Consider the following 18,726-nt stretch of genomic DNA (forward strand, 5'->3'; position numbering starts at 1 on the left):
TCTCAATTTAGAAAAATTTTTTGGTTTAGCAAATTTTTCATTATCATCTCCCATTCTCCTTAATTATTTTTTTATCCCTTCCATGACTGATAAAGTCTTTAAAGATTGGGATGAACTAGGTATTAAGTGTTTTTGGGACCTGTTTATCTCAGGATCTCTTGCTTCATTTGATCAATTGTCAAATAAATTTGCACTCCCAAAAACACATTTTTACAGATACCTTCAAATTAGAGATTTTCTACATTTCCAATTAGCTACTTTTCCTATAGGTCCTGATAAAAATTTACTGGACGATCTTTTAAATTTAAAACCTTTTGTTGATTACTTCCGGTAAGATGGCGACTGCTTAGCTGCTTCGAACTTTTGTTCCGTCATTCTTCCTATCTTTGCACTCCATGAATCCATTCTTAAACCTTAGTTAGGTATTTTATTGGGTTTCTTTTACTTGCCTGCGAACACATCTATCTTATAATGTCTAGCAAAAGTGCTAAAACCGGGAAAAAAGAAATTTCTACGACTTTGCCGGTTGACATTCTCGCTGCGTTGGAACAGCATCGACAAGATATTTTAAAGGAATTTAGAACTTATTTCAACCAGCTGGATGCCAAATTGGATCAGATCAACGCTAGAGTGGACGAACATGCTGAACATTTATCACGCATCGACTCAACTTCTGAAGATTTAAAACGCCGTGTTCTTTATCTCGAGACTCTATGCTCCAGCCTAGAGGAAAAGAACTGTAAACTTTTTTCCAAAATGGTGGATCTTGAAAACTGTAGCAGACGTTGTATTCTACGAATTCTTGGTTTGCCAGAGGCCACCGAACAGGGCTCTCCCGTGGAATTTTTTTCCGATTTTCTCTGTGAGATTTTTGGGAAAGAATTTCTTCCGACTCCACCTGAGCTTGAAAGGGCACACAGGATCTACGTTCCCCGTGCAAATCTGGGTTCCCGCCCACGGCCGGTAATTTTGTGCTTTCATCAATACCAGGTGAAAAACCGTTTGATTATGGAGGCACGCCGCAGAGGTACTTTTGCGTTTCAAAATACAGTCATTCGTTTTGTGGAGGATTTTGCTCCCCAGGTTCTGAAGATGCGTGCTGAGTTTAAAGGTGTAATGAAAGTGCTTTTTGATCGTGGTTTCAGACCCTCCCTTCGTAATCCAGCCGACCTGCGAATTACGCTTACTACTGGAGAATATAAGTGGTTTAAATCAGTGAAGGATGTTGAGGCATTTGTTGGAAGTCTTCCGGCCAGCCCGTCTCATTAGGAACCCGGTCTGACCTCCTAAAATGGTGGATAAGTACTTCTCGTAGTAAAGCTATTTTTTACGGACTCAGACTTTTCTTGAATAATTCAGACATTATTTATTGAAATTCTAAGGGCTGTAGACAATCTCTCCCTGGACTTGGTGCGTTTTTTCTAAATAGATAATCCGAGTTTAATGTTCCCCTGCGGACGTTTAGATTGTACGTGTGTAATCCATTTTATTCTTGTATAACTTTAACTATAGAGATCTACAAGCGACTTTAGCTTGTTTTGGAGGTTTGGAGTTTTTATTGAAGGCCTCCCTGTTGGTTGATTCATAGTTTAAGTTTTGCTCCCTTTTTTTTCTGTAAATGGTTGATAAGTACTCTCTTCGAATCTACGATTTCCCCCTTTTCTCCCTCCCTTTTTTTTCTTTTAATCTTTTATAATTTTTCGCGGGTAGGTAAGTTTTGGTTTTCTTTTGATTTTCTTTGTATTAAGTCTTATACTTCTGTTGAAGTTGTTCCTATTTGTAATTATGTTTTCTAGTGCATAAACTAGATACCATTTGCTATAGTATTTATACGGAACTGTTGTTAACGACACAGAACTGGAAGTCATACTTGGGTTAATTTTTTTGGTAGAGCTAGCTGCTTTTTTTGGTAGCCGTCTAGTTTTGGGTTGCGAGGCTGGGGCGGGTTCTCCAGTTCCAACAATACTCACTGTTTCCTTTGCTTTCCTTTGTTACTCAGGACATGTTTCTGTTTTGATTCTACGAATCTATGTTTACATTTTTGCTCCCAGACTGTTATTGTACTGCTTGACTTTTCATATGCCTGCTGCCTTCTACGCACTAACAATTGATAATGGTTAATACACTTAAATTTGTGAGCTGGAATGTAAAGGGATTGAATCACCCTGTTAAAAGAAGGAAGGTCTTCTCACATATCAAACAACTCAAAGCTGACATTGCTTTCCTTCAAGAAACTCATATTCGTTGTTTTGATAACTCCCGGCTTTTGTCAAAGTGGGCGGGTCAGCACTTTCATTCATCATTTGTCGCCAAAGCTGGGGGGGGGGGTCTCCATCCTTATTAATTCAAATATTCCTTTTGAACTTCATAATAAGATATCTGATACAAATGGCTGTTTTATTATTGTTTCTGGTAAACTATATAATACTAAAATTGTACTAGCAAACCTGTATGCCCCCAATTTTGATGATGTTAATTTTTTTGAACGTTTTTTCTCCTCACTACCAGACTTAAACTCATACTCTCTTATACTGGGTGGTGATTTCAATTGTTGGTTAGATCCTAATTTGGATCGATCGTCCTCTGTTACTAGACCACCTACTAAATCTGCCTTAGCTATTCAATCGTTTCTCTCTAATTATGGTATCTCTGATATATGGCTTTTCCTTCATCCTACTGAGAGAGATTATTCTTTTTTTTCACATGTTCACCATACCTTCACTAGAATTGACTACTTCTTACTCGATAATCAACTCATTCCATTTGTCTATTCTTGTGATTATCAGAGTATACTGATTTCTGACCATGCCCCAATTACTCTGTCTTTAAATTTTCCTGGTCTCCCTCAGAGGAATAAACACTGGCGGTTTGATTCGACTTTATTATCGGATGATGATTTTCTAAAATTTATTAAGGATCAGATAACCTTTTATTTTAACACCAATACATCACCTGAAGTGTCATCCCAGATTGTTTGGGATGCCATGAAAGCATATTTGAGGGGCCAAATAATCTCCTATACAGCAAATCTTAATAGAAAGTCCTGTGCAGATCGATTAGACCTCATTAATCAGATTAAAGATTTGGATCAACTGTATGCTCAAACTAAGAACCCTGAACTATACAAGAAGCGTGTAGAACTTCAAGCTAAATTTAACCTCCTGTCTACTCAACCTGTCGAACGCCAACTTCTTGAAAGTAAGAGCCGCATTTTATATCCATGGCGACAAATCTGGTAAATTTCTAGCCAATCAGTTGAGGCGTTCCAAAGCCAAACAACATATTACAAAGATCCGGAAGGAGAATGGTGACCTTACATCGGATCACCTAGAAATCAATGACGCATTTAAAAATTTCTACTCTTGACTTTATTCCTCTGAATGACAATATCTCTGTTGACCATTTTTTAAATAATCTGAATATTCCTTCGCTTTCATCTGATTTTAAAGCCAAACTTAATGCGCCTATATCATCAGAAGAAATATCTTTTGCAATTTCTGCATTGTCTTCAGGGAAATCTCCTGGACCTGATGGGTTCCCCGTAGAATTTTATAAATCATTCTCTTCACTTCTCTCTCCTCAGTTACTCTCAGTATTTTCTGACTCGTTTAGGTGTGGCCAATTGCCACCCTCCTTTAATGAGGCATCTATTATTCTTTTATTAAAAAAGGGTAAAGCCCAACAGAGTGTTCCTCGTATAGGCCGATTTCTTTGCTTAATGTTGATGTTAAAATCTTGGCCAAAGTCTTGGCTTATAGATTAGAAACTGTTATTCCCTCTATTATTTCCGATGACCAAACTGGTTTTATTAAAAACCGTCTCCCTTTTTTTAACATGCGACGCCTATTTAACATTTTATATTCACCTCCAACTGAGATTCCTGAATGTGTTATTTCCCTCGATGCGGAGAAAGCATTTGATCGTATAGAGTGGAACTACCTTTTTGCAGTTTTAGAAAAATTTGACCGGTCAAAGTTTTATCTCTTGGATCAAATTGCTGTATTTGTGTCCTACTGCCTCCGTTTTAACTAATTTCCAGAAATCCCAGTTATTTAACCTCAAACGTGGCACCCATCAGGGATGCCCTTTAAGTCCCTTTCTTTTTGATTTGGCTATAGAACCCTTGGCGATAGCATTTCGAAATTGTCCTGAACTGACCGGGATTTGGAGAGGGGGTGTTGAGCATAAAGTTTCTCTTTATGCCGATGACTTATTACTTTTTCTTTCAAATCCGTCTACATCCTTACCTCCAATGTTTTCACTTCTTGACCAGTTTAGCCAGCTCTCTGGATATAAACTTAATTTACATAAGAGCGAACTTTTCCCAATCAATAAAGAAGCACAAGAATTAACATTTCGTGATCTCCCTTTTAAAGTAGTTCATAATCAATTTACTTATCTTGGGATTACAGTCACAAGGAAGTTTAAAGATCTCTTTCGTGAAAATTTTGCCAATCTTTCATATACTATTAAACAGAGTCTGTTACAATGGTCACCTCTTTCTATGTCTTTGGTAGGTCGTATTAATGTTGTTAAAATGTATGTTGTCCCTAAACTTTTATATTTATTTCAATCAATCCCAATTTTTATTCCTAAATCTTTTTTTGATTCCTTAGACTCTATTATTTTGTCATATCTGTGGAAGAATAAGCGCTCTAGAATTAATAAAGGTTATCTCCAAAAATCTAAAAAGGAAGGTGGCATGGCTTTACCTAACTTTTGTTTATATTATTGGGCAGCTAATATACGTTGTGCTACCTTTTGGTCTTTTTTCCATGGCCAACCCGAGTGCCCTAATTGGGTGGCAATGGAGTTGAGCTCCACTAAAGAATTATCTATCTCTGCACTTCTTGGCTCTGTACTCCCTAGTAGTTTGTCCAGATTAATAGTTAATCCTCTTGTTAGACACACTCTGCGTATATGGGCTCAGTTTAGGAAATTTTATGGTTTCCATGGTTTTTCCTTTTCTAGCCCTATCTTACATAATCACCTTTTTTTACCTACTATGTATGACTCAGCATTCCATGATTGGTATAGGAAGGGCATTAGACATTTTGAAGATCTTTTTATTGATAATCGCTTCGCTTCTTTTCAACAGCTCTCTGCTAAGTTCAATCTGCCCAATGCTCATTTTTTCAGATATCTCCAAATTAGACACTTTATTACTCCTTTAATTCCTAACTTCCCTGAAATGCCTGAGAAAAATGTTATGGACTTATTTCTTTCTATTAATCCACTAGGTAAAGGTTTAATATCATTTATTCATGATAAATTAGCAGCCTTACGACGTGCCCCTGTGGATAAAGTTAAAATGGCATGGGAGCATGATTTAAATACCCCCTTATCTGATGAGGCTTGGGACTCGATTCTCAAATCGGTTAATTCAACCTCTCTTTGTGGTCGCCATTGCCTTTTACAGTTTAAGATTGTTCAAAGAGCCCATATGTCTAAATCTAAATTATCTCGATTTTACCCTAACATCAGTCCGCTTTGTGATAAATGCAAAAGGGGCGAGGCCTCTCTCATTCATATGTACTGGCTTTGTCCTAGCTTGGAGAAATTTTGGAAAGATGTCTTCATAACGTTATCGCATATTCTGAATCACCACCTAGAACCTAACCCTTTAATTGCTTTGTTCGGTTTCTGCGGTGAGACAGATTTACGTCTGAGTTCGACTAAGTGTCGAATATTATCTTTTGCCTCTCTCCTGGCTAGACATTTAATCCTCCTTAGATGGAGAGATGTTGCCCCGCCCACGCATGCTGAATGGCTTAACGATATTATGGCCTGCTTAGACCTTGAAAAAATTCATTATTCAGTTCTTAATTCGGATTTAAAGTTCCATAAGGTCTGGGGACCTTTTATTGAGTACTTTCATAACCTTCCTCTTGACTAAGGTTTTTTTTCGGTCCCTTGCTTTCAGCTCCTTTTTTTTGTTGGTAGTAGGCATTAATATCTTCTGTTGCTAAGTGTGCTTACAGTTTTGGGGGTTTGATTATCCTGATTTATATTCTCTATATTGTGTTGTGGTTGGTCTGGAGTTTTTTTTGTTGATACTAATTTTACATGTCTTCAATTTGGGTGCTTTCTCAATTATCTTTCTTTGTATCATATTATTATTGTATGTTTATTTTTGCACTGTATTAATGTTCATTTTGATCTGGGTTTTTTTATCTGTAGCTATGTAGAAAATGTATAAAAAAACTAATTTTAAAAAAACCAAAAAAAAACCTTTTGTTAATGGTTCTATTACCGGTATTTATAACTTGTTGATTGATTCTAGACAAGACTTTTCAGATAAAATAAAAAAAAGCTTGGGAGGATGACCTAAATTGTCAGATTTCTGATGATAGATGGAATAAAATTCTTAAACGGGTTAATAAATCATCTTTCTGTGCTCGTCATTCTCTTCTACAATTTAAAGTGGTTCATAGAGCTTACATTTCTAAACAGAAGCTCTCCAGTTTTTACCCGAATGTTTCTCCACTTTGTAATAAATGCAACTCTGCTGATGCCTCTTCAATTCATATGTTTTGGTTTTGCCCTACAATTGAAAAGTTTTGGCGGGAAGTATTTCATACCTTCTCTCAACTTTTTAGGGTCCAATTTGACCCAAATCCCCTTACTGCCTTGTTTGGTATTATTGCAAATAAAGATATAACTTTAAATACTCCTAACCTACAGGTTTTAGCTTTTACCTCTCTTTTAGCAAGAAGAGCAACCTTGCTTAAATGGAAGGAGTCTACCCCTCCTACACATCTTCAATGGCTATGTGATATTATATCTTATTTAAATTTAGAAAAGATCTGCTGCTCAGTCTTAAATTTGAAACAATCTTTTTATGATATTTGGGGACCTTTCCTACATTACTTTTCCAATTTATAAAGTTTAACAGTGCACAGACTTTTATGCATATTTTTATCTTCTCTTCTTAAGTGAATATGTTTTTTTTCTAATTATCCATTGCCATCCATCAGCTTTTTTCTTTGGTAGTTGGTAGGGGGTTGACTTTTTTTTATATAAAAAATTTATTTTATGATGTATGACTTATCTTTACATTTTTGATTACAGAGTGGTATACCTTTATGTGTTATGCTACAACATTTTGATCAATTTTATTACAATATATGAATGTACACAAGTTAAGTTGAGATGTATCTTATGTGTTGCACTCTGTAAATCTTGTTTTTTTTTCTTCTGAATATAAATATTGTAAAGAGAAAGAAAAGTTTACCCCTGACATCTCCTCTGTACCTACTTCCAAGCACCTTAAAACTGTGCCCTCTTGTGTTAACCATTTCAGCCTTGGGAAAAAGCCTCTGGTCATTCACACGATCAATTCCTCTCATCATCTTATACACCTCTATCAGGTCACCCCTCATTCTCAGTTGCTTCAAGGGGAAAAGGCCAAGTTCACTCAACCTATTCTTATCAGGCATGCTCACCACTCCAGGCAACATCCTTGTAAATCTCCTCTGCACTCTCTCTATAGTATCCACATCCTTCCTGTAGTGAGATGACCAGAAATGAACACAGTACTCCGAGTGGGGTCTGACCAAGGTCTTAGATAGCTGTAACATTACCTCATGGTGTTTGAACTCAATCCTACGGCTGATGAAGGCCATCACACCATACGACTTCTTAACAACATTGTCACCCTGCACAGCAGCTTTGAGTGCCCTATGGACATGGACCCCAAGATCTCTATGACCCTCCACACTGCCAAGAATACTATACTCTGTCTTCAAATTTGACCTACCAAAATGAATCACCACACTTATCTGGGTTGAACTTCATCTGCCACTTCTCAGCCCAGTTCTACATCCTAACAATGCCCCGCTGTGACTTCTGACAACCCTCCAGATTATCCACAACACCCCCAACTTTTGTGTCATCAGCAAACTTACTAACCCACCCTTCTACTTCTTCATCCAGGTCATTTATAAGAATCACAAAGAAGAGGAGTTCCAGAACAGATCCCTGTGGAACACCAATGGTCACCGACCTCCATGCAGAATGCAAACCATCTACAACCATCCTTTGCCTTCTGTGGGCAAGCCAATTCTGGGTCCTCAAAGCAAAAGATGTTAAGATCATAAGATACAGGAGCAGAATTAGGACATTTGGCCCATCAAGTCTGCTACTCCATTTCATCATGACTGATCCATTTTCCCATCCAGCACTTTTCTGCCTTCTCCCTGTATCCTTTCATGCCCTGACTAATCAAGAATTTATCAACCTCTGTCTTAAATGACTTGGCTTCTACAGCTACCTGTGACAATGAATTCCAGATTCTCCACTTTCTAGCTAAAGAAATTCCTCCTCAACTCCATTCTAAATGGACATCCCTCTATTCTGAGGTTGTGTTCTCTGGTCTTAAACTTCCAGGGCAAGTGTTTTCTGCCTGTTCTAACCTCAGCTCAACTTGTAGATGAAACTGACAAAAACACAAGAGGAGTGGGGGGGGGGGGGGGTGATAAAAATATTTAAGATGTTGATGAGGTCTTTTGATATCAGGGTGATTCAAATCAACATGGCATTGCAGGGATTGGTACAGGAGGCAATTTAGCAGATCATAACCTTAAAAAGATATAATGAGTTTAATTGCAAGTCAATTTTTATGCACCTCAATGTGCAGTACAATTCTATAAGAAGAATGATGATAATGTTGATCATGAAGTTTCTTATTTCTTCAGTACATTTGGCTAAGATAAAGAGCTCCGGATTTTATTTGACCATGGGATGCGGGTGAAGAACTTCCTATTTTTCTGTTACAAATCTACAATTTGGTGGCACTGGAATTGATCTCTGATTGCCAGACTGGATCCAGAATTACTGTCGTCACTCGCATTCAGCTGCCTCCAGTAGGGGCAGATGCAGCAGACAAGTGGAGCTCACGTGGGTTAAGAAATACGCAAGTAAAGCTTAGAACAATCAAACAAGCACCCACCAGGGACAGGCAAAGGCTGGGAATGGACAATGAAACAGAAGGCACTATTCACAGGAGACCCTTTTAAAAGCAGCACAAGTGAGGAGACCAGGCAGGGGAAATACTGGAAAGCTGGCCAATTTTCCTCCTCACAAATGCACAGCGGGACTTGGAAAACATGTCTGCTTCGAAGCCTCAAAAAAAAACTTCTTAGCACCCTGCTACATGTTCACTTAGTCTGAATGTCCTGCACGACCCCCCTCCCCCCACCACTTCCCAACTTACTCTCATCCTGCACTGGTCACTTTTCATCTTTCACTGCTGTTGTTTCACACATTTATATTACTGTTTCTTTTATTATAATATCTATCTTTGCCTGTTACACCACTGGCATTGAGGGTTGCAATGAAGATCCTTTATCTCTGGTGGTGTTCAGGGCTTCCTTCATCGTGTCAGTAGCTTCCTCTCGGTTTTCACTACTGTCAGTCATGCAAGTCCTGCACTCAGATGCAGAAGGATTCTTCATTGCTGTTTCGGTAACAATATTGTTTTACCATTCAGGGTTGCTAGCCCTGCTAAACTCCCGAACCTGGAGGACTGGTAGCCAACTCTTCTTCTGGCCTCTACCCTACGAACTGTTTGACCTTACAAAGCACTAGGCCATGACTCCAGCCAACGCAGCTCTCCGGGTCATTGAGGCACGCAAGCCTCCAAACCCTATGACAAGGTTGTGGGCCTCGGAGGTTTATTTTAATAGTGCCAGTGACATTATACTGTCTTACATAAGCACGCACCTCACACTTTCTGTCAACCCATCAATCTTCAGGCCATTTCACTTAGCAACTAGTGCTAACATGATTTTGTGACTGTATGTGCTAGATCGTAACTATATGTGCTGTGTGTAACAGTATATATTGCATTCTACATGGCTACGAAGGAAGAATGTTTTGTTTAGCTTATGATTGAATATGGTAGCATATGGTTGAATGACAATAAACCTGAGCTTCAATATCACCCACTGAATTAATCCTGAGCAGACTTTAAAAGGAAGACAACCAAGTGACACCAGAGCTTGGGCACTTTAGGACTGCAATGAGAATTATGAAGACCATAAGATATAGGAGCAGAATTAGGCTATCTGGGCCATCGTCTGCTTCAACATCTCATCACTGCTGATCCCATTCCTTCTCTGCCCCAATCTCCTGCCTTCTCCCCATATCCCTTCATGCCCTGACTAATCAAGAATCTATCAATCTCAACCTTATATATGCCTCCACAGCCACCTGTGGCAACGAGTTCCAAATTCACCACTCCCTGGCTAAAGAAATTCTTCCTCATCTCCATCCTAAGTGGATGTTTCTCTATTCTGAGGCAGTGTCCTCTGGTCTTAGACTCCCTCATAGGAAACATCCTCTCCACTTCCACTCTTTCGAGGTTTTTCAACAATCGATAGGTTTCAATGAGATCCCCCTTCATCCTGCTGAATTCCAGTGAGTACAGGCCCAGAGCCAGCAAACGCTCCTTATAATGACAAGCCTTTCAACCCCACAATTGTTTTTGTGAACCTTCGCTGAAACCTCTCCAATTTCAGCATGTCCTTTCTTCAATAAGGGGCCCAAAACTGCTCATAATACTCTAACTGAGGCCTCACTGGTACTTAATGAAGTCTCAGCATTGCATCTTTGCTAAAACCTCAACATAATGATGGGGGTGGGCTGTAAGGTGCAACAAGCCTCCCCTTGATACATCTCCCATTTACCATTTGAAAAACAGGTATAGGTATCCTAGGGATAAGTTCACAATTAGGTCACCTGGGCAGTAAGTTTATAAAACATTCTCCTCCTGCAGTCAAGCACAAGAGTCAAAAATGGTGCTTGTGACAGCTGAAGGGTAATAACTGACATACCCTGTGCAAGAGACTGGAGCTGAACTTAACTGCTTGGAAATTTGTCTTCTCACACTTTATTTTACTCAGAAGTACAGGTCTTTTTGCCCTTTGAGCTGCACCACCCAGCAACCCTCTATATAATCCCAGCCTAATCATGGTACAATTACAATGACCAATTAACCTACCTACCAGTAGGTCTTTGGACTATGGGAAGATACCGGAGTACCCTGGGCAAACCCATGCAGTCATGGGGAGATCATACAAACTCCGTACAGGCAGGACAGGATTTGAACCCAGGTCACTGGTACTGCAAAGTATTTCTGGTGTGCTAAATGGACATGATGCTTGAACTAATGACAAACTGTGACTAAGCCAATTAAAGATAATTAATTTGGATATCCTTGCCATCACCCCCACTGAATTAAAACCAAACTGGAATGAAAGTTACCAACAACAGGTGAGTGAGACTGGCATGACACTTGGATATCACTCTGATAATAAACTCACTTTGAAATTTGAACGTCTTGATACTTCTTTTCAGGTCAAACCATTTCAAAAAGGACTGATAGCTATAATTTATAAATGGCTATTGAATTTCCGTATGTTAGCTAATGATAAAATTAAAGCTTCGTGGGAATTGGAGTTTCAGAAGTCTCTTTCAGATAATCAATGGAATAAATTTTTTTATTTGGTAAATACTTCTTCGATTTGCGCCCATCATTCCTTGTTTCTTTATCTTTTTTCTTCTTGTTATGAATAAGAGGAGAATCAACTATCTTTTTTTATTATATACTATTAGATTAATTCTATGTATGATCGTGATAATTTGTATTTTTCCTTTTATTTGAATTGTTATTGATATAGATTTTTGAGACAATTCTCCTCTTGTTTATATATATGTACTTTTTTTATTCAACTAATAAAAACATTGATAAAGAAAGAAAGAAATTTGAATGTCATCCAGTGTGGCAGGGAGAAGGAAGAGTAATGAGGTTGGAAAAGAAAAAAAAAGCTGTGATTGGTGGTGCAGAGTCAATGTGCCGAGTGGCCTAACTCAGAATGCTCAGATATCTTAAGGCCTCAATGTCAACCATGGCTGATTTGAAGATTGATGGTACATGGCACATATCATTTTGAGTCTTATAGGAGAGATGAGAGAGCCAGAGTTGAATCTGGAGAGTGAAAAAGAGGGCTAGGAAGGATGGAGTGCGAAGTGGGTGAAAAGCACAGTACAGACCGGGATGGAAGATTAGGAATGTCAGAGGGAGAGGAAGAGAGCAAAAGAGAGAGAGCGAAACGGAGAGGGCAAACAAGAGTGAGCAAGAGAAAGAGTGCGAGGAGACAGCAAGAGAGAGAGAGTACATGAGACAGCGCAAGATCAAGAGCACAAGAGAGTGCAAAAGAGTTGGAGCAAGAGAAAGAGAGCAAGAGTGAGCAAGAGAGAACATAAGAGAGAGCACAAGAAAGACAGCGAGAGAGAGAGAGAAGTGAAGCAGTTATAGATAATCATATTACCATATAACCATATAACAATCACAGCACAGAAACAGGCCATTCCGGCCCTCCTAGTCCGTGCCGAACTCATTAATCTCACCTAGTCCCACCTACCCGCACTCAGCCCATAATCCTCCACTCCTTTCCTGTCCATATACCTATCCAATTTTACCTTAAATGACACAACTGAACTGGCCTCTACTACTTCTACAGGAAGCTCATTCCACACAGCTATCACTCTTTGAGTAAAGAAATACCCCGTCTTGTTTCCCTTAAACTTTTGCCCCCTAACTCTCAAATCATGTCCTCTCGTTTGAATCTCCCCTACTCTCAATGGAAACAGCCTATTCACGTCAACTCTATCTATCCCTCTCAAAATTTTAAATACCTCGATCAAATCCCCCCTCAACCTTCTACGCTCCAATGAATAGAGACCTAACTTTTTCAACCTTTCTCTGTAACTGAAGTGCTGAAACCCAGGTTACATCCTAGTAAATCGTCTCTGCACTCTCTCTAATTTATTGATATCTTTCCTATAATTCGGTGACCAGAACTGTACACAATATTCCAAATTTGGCCTTACCAATGCCTTGTACAATTTTAACATTACATCCCAACTTCTGTACTCAATGCTCTGATTTATAAAGGCCAGCGTTCCAAAAGCCTTCTTCACCACCCTATCTACATGAGATTCCACCTTCAGGGAACTATGCACTGTTATTCCTAGATCTCTCTGTTCCACTGCATTCCTCAATGCCCTACCATTTACCCTGTATGTTCTATTTGGATTATTCCTGCCAAAATGTAGAACCTCACACTTCTCAGCATTAAACTCCATCTGCCAATGTTCAGCCCATTCTTCTAACCGGCATAAATCTCCCTGCAAGCTTTGAAAACCCACCTCATTATCCACAACACCTCCTACCTTAGTATCATCGGCATACTTACTAATCCAATTTACCACCCCATCATCCAGATCATTTATGTATATTACAAACAACATTGGGCCCAAAACAGATCCCTGAGGCACCCCGCTAGTCACCGGCCTCCATCCCGATAAACAATTATCCACCACTACTCTCTGGCATCTCCCATCTAGCCACTGTTGAATCCATTTTATTACTCCAGCATTAATACCTAACGACTGAACCTTCTTAACTAACCTTCCATGTGGAACTTTGTCAAAGGCCTTGCTGAAGTACATATAGACTACATCCACTGCCTTACCCTCGTCACCATTCCTCGTAACTTCTTCAAAAAATTCAATAAGGTTTGTCAAACATGACCTTCCACGCACAAATCCATGCTGGCTACTCCTAATCAGATCCTGTCTATCCAGATAATTATAAATACTATCTCTAAGAATACTTTCCATTAATTTACCCACCACTGATGTCAAACTGACAGGTCTATAATTGCCAGGCTTACTTCTAGAACCCTTTTTAAACAATTTAACCACATGAGCAATACATATACCTTCTGCATATTAATGGATCTTATAAAGTTGAATTAGTTAGCGATTAACTGATTGAGATTCAGCATGCCCTGGATTACTTTTTAAATGATTCTGTAATTGATAATACAATAGCAAACTGCTCAAGTGTCACAAGACAAGAGAACTAAAGCACATTGTGATTAAAATTATTATCTTTCTTCATAAATTAGCTTAGGTTGGACAAGTACCTGATAGGTCTATGTCTGATTAATGATTACAATTGATATAATGCTTTCAATATTGTAGATGTATCCCACGGGACTATTGATATACAGACAAAAAAAATGAGATCAGAAGCTGCATTGAGAGAATGCTTTTTGGAGAGGGAATAAATGGTTGGCAGCAAAGAGATAAGAGATGGAAGAGTTAAGAAGGATTGCCAATCCACAGACCCTCTGCCAAAGGTGCGATTAAGGTTATAAACTAAGCAGAGATAAAGGTGATCAAATATAGTGGGGCAACATAAGTTAGAGCCCAGAAAGGTAGCTGGCCCAGGATGGAGCAAGTGGAATGCATCCTGTTTACATCTACAAGGGAGAAGCACTGGGGCTGAGTGGCGCGGTGCTTATGCTAGAGTTGGTGCTGTGGCCCCTCCTCTTCGCAGCATTCACTCAGCAGAAGACAAGGTCTGTTGTGATCATCTGCAGATTTCGGTGGTGATGGATGGCTTGAGTTTAGCTTCTTTTATTGAGTATCTTTCTATCTTATACATGTTATGTGTACTTTGTGCTGTGTGTGACTGTTGGTACTATGCTTTCCACCTTGACCCCAGTGTAACACTGTCTTGTTTGGCTGTATTCATGTACGTATGGTTGAATGACAATTAAACTTGAATGGAATTGTTTGCAGATTAAACACCAGGGAGAGAGGCTGATCATTATATATCTGATCTCAGATGGCTGTATTGTTTGATTAGCTAGCCTGTTCATATTTATTTATTTATTGAGATACAGCACAGAATAGATCCTTTTGTCCTTCTGAACCAGAAACTCCAACTTAATTATAGCCTAATTATGGGAGAATTTACAATGACCAATTAACCTACCAACTGGTACGTCTGTGGGAGGAGACTGGAGCATCAAGGGGAAATCCACTTAGTCATGGGAAGAATGTACAAACTCCTTAAAGGAAGCAGAGGGAAGGAAATCTCACTGTTCCCAATGTTCCCTTTTGAATCAGTCTTCCCCTGGACTCTGTAATTTGATGTAATATTTAGCCCCGAGCTTGTATTACAAGAACTTGGTACACCGTTAGCTGACGCAGTAGTTCTGCTGTGCAACCTCATTCCATTATTGATGATGGCAGAGGTTCCCTTAAAATTTGGTTTACAACTCCAATTTTGTTTTGTCTTTAGAGAGCCACACCTCTACTGGGCCACAACCTTGTTGTAGGGTTTGGAGGCTTGCATGCCTCAATGACCCAGAGAGCCAGGTCAGGGCTGGCTGGAGTCAAGGCCTTGAACTTTGGCTCTTAGTGGGGTCACCCATGCCAAACAGGCCAAAGGGTAGAGGTCAGGCCAGGTACAGGGGGTTCAGCTCAGGCTAACAACCCTAAATGGTCAAAACAAAAAAATTGTTATGGAAACAGCAACAAAGAATCCTTCTACATCTAGTTGAGATGGTATGGGCAGACAGAGATGAAGAACCTTCATTGATGCCTTAAGCACCAGCGGTGTAACGGACCAGTAAGTAAGTTTAGAGAACCACAAAAATAAAGGTCAATTAGAAATTTAAACAACTCAACCAAAACAGACCAATGAGAGACAGAAATTAATTTTATCGACTAAATATTCCTATTTAATACAGGAAAACCTTAATTAAATCCTTCAGATTCTCAACTCTAAACATTTCCCAAATAAACTTGCATTCAAACATCTTGGTTACTACTTCTTCTGTTCTATTTTCTCTGTTCCATAATTAACCTGCCTTTGTTTCATTCGGCACATTCCCAATCTTATGGACAGCTTACATCATTTATATCTGGTCCAGTCTTTATTTTGTTCCTTACCTGGAGGAACCAATTGGTTTGCATTGAGGTACTTCTTATCAGAGAACATGGCTGTCCAAAACTTGATCATAATACTGATGTCTTCCCGCAGTCTCTTCTCATCCTGGGTTGGATATTTAGGTGCAACACTGAAATAATCAGAAAAATTGGATTAGATTAGATTGTTTGTCACACATCCAGTAAAATGCATTGATTGTGTCAACAACCAACACATTTTGAATATTTTGCTGTTGTAGTGTTTGTTGAGCTTGGCAGATGTTTTGTCACCAGTCGAGAAGACATTCTCAGTGTACAGTCGTTAATGTTTCTCTCTGGGTATGCTTGTATTTATATAGGCCCCCGCTCATTTGCCTCAGTCCTGATTGGCTACTCCTTCAGTTGACCTTTGAATTCTATTAGCTCATGTTTCTTTGGCTCTTAGGGGTTCATAGATGGTGTTGTTTACCCCTAAAAGGTTGCTTTCACTGTGTGCTGCGTCTGCGAGCTGAGTCAGATGGCGTCGTGGAAGTCCATAGCGGAGGCATTCCCTTCTGCCGCCGGCGTGAGATGACGAGTCTATCGGGACCCTGAGGACTTCTGGAAACGGTGTGGTGGTTTCTTTCGAAATTATAGTCTTTTAACATCTTTCTTTTCAAATCTTTTTATTAATTTTAAGAAAAACATAAGTAAAATATGAGTACAAAACATTTGAGAGTACACAATTAATAGTTTAAATAAACAATCAGATATGTATTAATCAATATATAAAGTCTCCCAAACTCATAGTATTAATGTAAAGGAATTAAGAAAAAGAGAAAAAGAGAAAAAAAAAACCCCCAAAAAACTAAGAGAATAAAAAAAAACTAATAAAAAAAAACTAACCAACATGGGCAGTTGCATAATGTTAAATACATACAGTAGTGCCGATAACTCCGAACCTCCATCCACACAATTCAGGATAGTAACAATAAGGTTCAGGATCAGACCATTTAATTCATATGAAAATGTTGAATAAATGGTCTCCAAGTTTCCTCAAATTTAACTGAAGAATCAAAAACCACACTTCTAATTTTTTCTAAACTCAAACAGGAAATAGTTTGAGAAAACCACTGAAATACAGTTGGAGGATTAATTTCTTTCCAATTCAGTAAGATAGATCTTCTAGCCATTAATGTAACAAATGCAATCATTCGTTGGGATGAAGCGGATAAACGCTTATTATCTATCATTGGTAGACCAAAAATTGCGGTAAAAGGATGTGGTTGGAAATTAATATTTAAAACTCTTGAAATAATATTAAAAATATCTTTCCAATAGTTTTGTAAACAAGGACAAGACCAAAACATATGGGTCAATGAAGCAACATCAGAATGACATCTATCACAGGTTGAATTAACATAAGAATAAAATCGAGCAAGTTTATCTTTAGACATGTGAGCTCTATGTACAACCTTAAATTGTATTAGGGCATGTTTAGCACAAATAGAGGATGAGTTTACCAATGATAAAATTTTTTCCCATTGCTCAGTAGATATAGGACAATGCAATTCTTCCTGCCATTCCTTCTTAATTTTTTCTGATATATCTGGCTGTACATTCATAATCATATTATAAATGATAGCTACTAAACCCTTTTGACAAGGATTGAGAGCTAAAATTCTTTCTGTAATGTCCAATGGACATTCTTTTGAAAAAGACTTTAATTCATTATATAGAAAATTTCTAACTTGCAAATATCTAAAAAAATGGGTTTTAGATAAATTATATTTATTAGATAACTGTTCAAAGGACATAATGTTATCATCCAAAAACAGATCACGAAAACATGTTATACCTTTTGTTTTCCATAAAAGAAAAGCTTGATCTATAGATGATGGTCGGAAGAAGTAGTTAGATATTATAGGACTTGACAGCATAAACTTATTCAAGCCAAAAAATTTACGAAATTGAAACCAGATTCGTAATGTATACTTGACTATGGGATTAGTTATCTGTTTATTCATTTTGAGTAACGAAAAAGGAAGTGAAGATCCTAAGATTGATATCAATGAGAAATCTTGCACAGATTTACATTCCAAATTTACCCATTGTGGGCCAGCAACTGTAGTCGATTCTTGTGTCCAAAATATCAAATACCATATATTAACTGCCCAATAGTAAAATCTTAAGTTTGGTAGAGCCAAGCCGCCCTCCTTCTTAGGCTTCTGTAAATATTTTTTACCTAGTCTAGGATTTTTGTTCTGCCACAAATACGAAGATATTTTAGAGTCAACCATATCAAAAAAAGATTTAGGAATAAAAATTGGTAATGCTTGAAATAAATATAGAAATTTAGGTAGTATCATCATCTTAATGGCATTAACTCTGCCTACCAAAGACAAAGATAGTGGGGACCACCTATTAGCAAGTTGCTTAATTTGATCTATTAAAGGTAAAAAATTAGTTTTAAATAAATCTTTATGTTTTTTAGTAATTTTAATACCTAAATAAGTAAAATAATCTGTAACAATTCTATATGGTACATGATTATAAATTGAAACATGCATATTTAATGGAAATAGTTCACTCTTATTAAAATTCAATTTATAACCAGAAAAATTACTAAATTGAGCAAGCAAAGAAGAAATAGCAGGAATAGATCTTTCAGGGTCAGATATATATAATAACAAGTCATCCGCATATAATGATACCTTATACATCGTCTCCCCACGGGTAATACCTAAAATATTGGGTGATTCACGAATGGCTATAGCCAAGGGTTCTAAAGCAATGTCAAATAATAAAGGACTTAAAGGACAACCTTGCCTTGTACCCCGAAATAATTGAAAAAAAGGGGATCTTTGATTATTGGTAAAGACCGAAGCTAAAGGTTTATGATATATTAATTTAATCCATGATATAAATTTTGAACTAAAATTAAAATGTTGCAATGTA

The 18,726-nt window shown here is 38.1% G+C and overlaps 1 protein-coding gene across 2 annotated transcripts in view; it reads right to left on the reverse strand.

Annotated features, from left to right (window-relative positions):
• pi4kab (phosphatidylinositol 4-kinase, catalytic, alpha b) overlaps positions 1 to 18,726 on the reverse strand; it is a 326,669-nt gene that overhangs the window by 84,031 nt on the left and 223,912 nt on the right. For both annotated transcript variants that reach the window (XM_073051867.1, XM_073051866.1), the window contains one exon: positions 15,814 to 15,941. In XM_073051867.1, the coding sequence (XP_072907968.1) occupies positions 15,814 to 15,941 (128 nt within the window). The remainder of the gene's footprint in view (positions 1 to 15,813; positions 15,942 to 18,726) is intronic.

Source organism: Hemitrygon akajei, chromosome 7 (genome assembly GCF_048418815.1).
Source record: "Hemitrygon akajei chromosome 7, sHemAka1.3, whole genome shotgun sequence".
NCBI classification, from domain to species: domain Eukaryota; kingdom Metazoa; phylum Chordata; class Chondrichthyes; order Myliobatiformes; family Dasyatidae; genus Hemitrygon; species Hemitrygon akajei.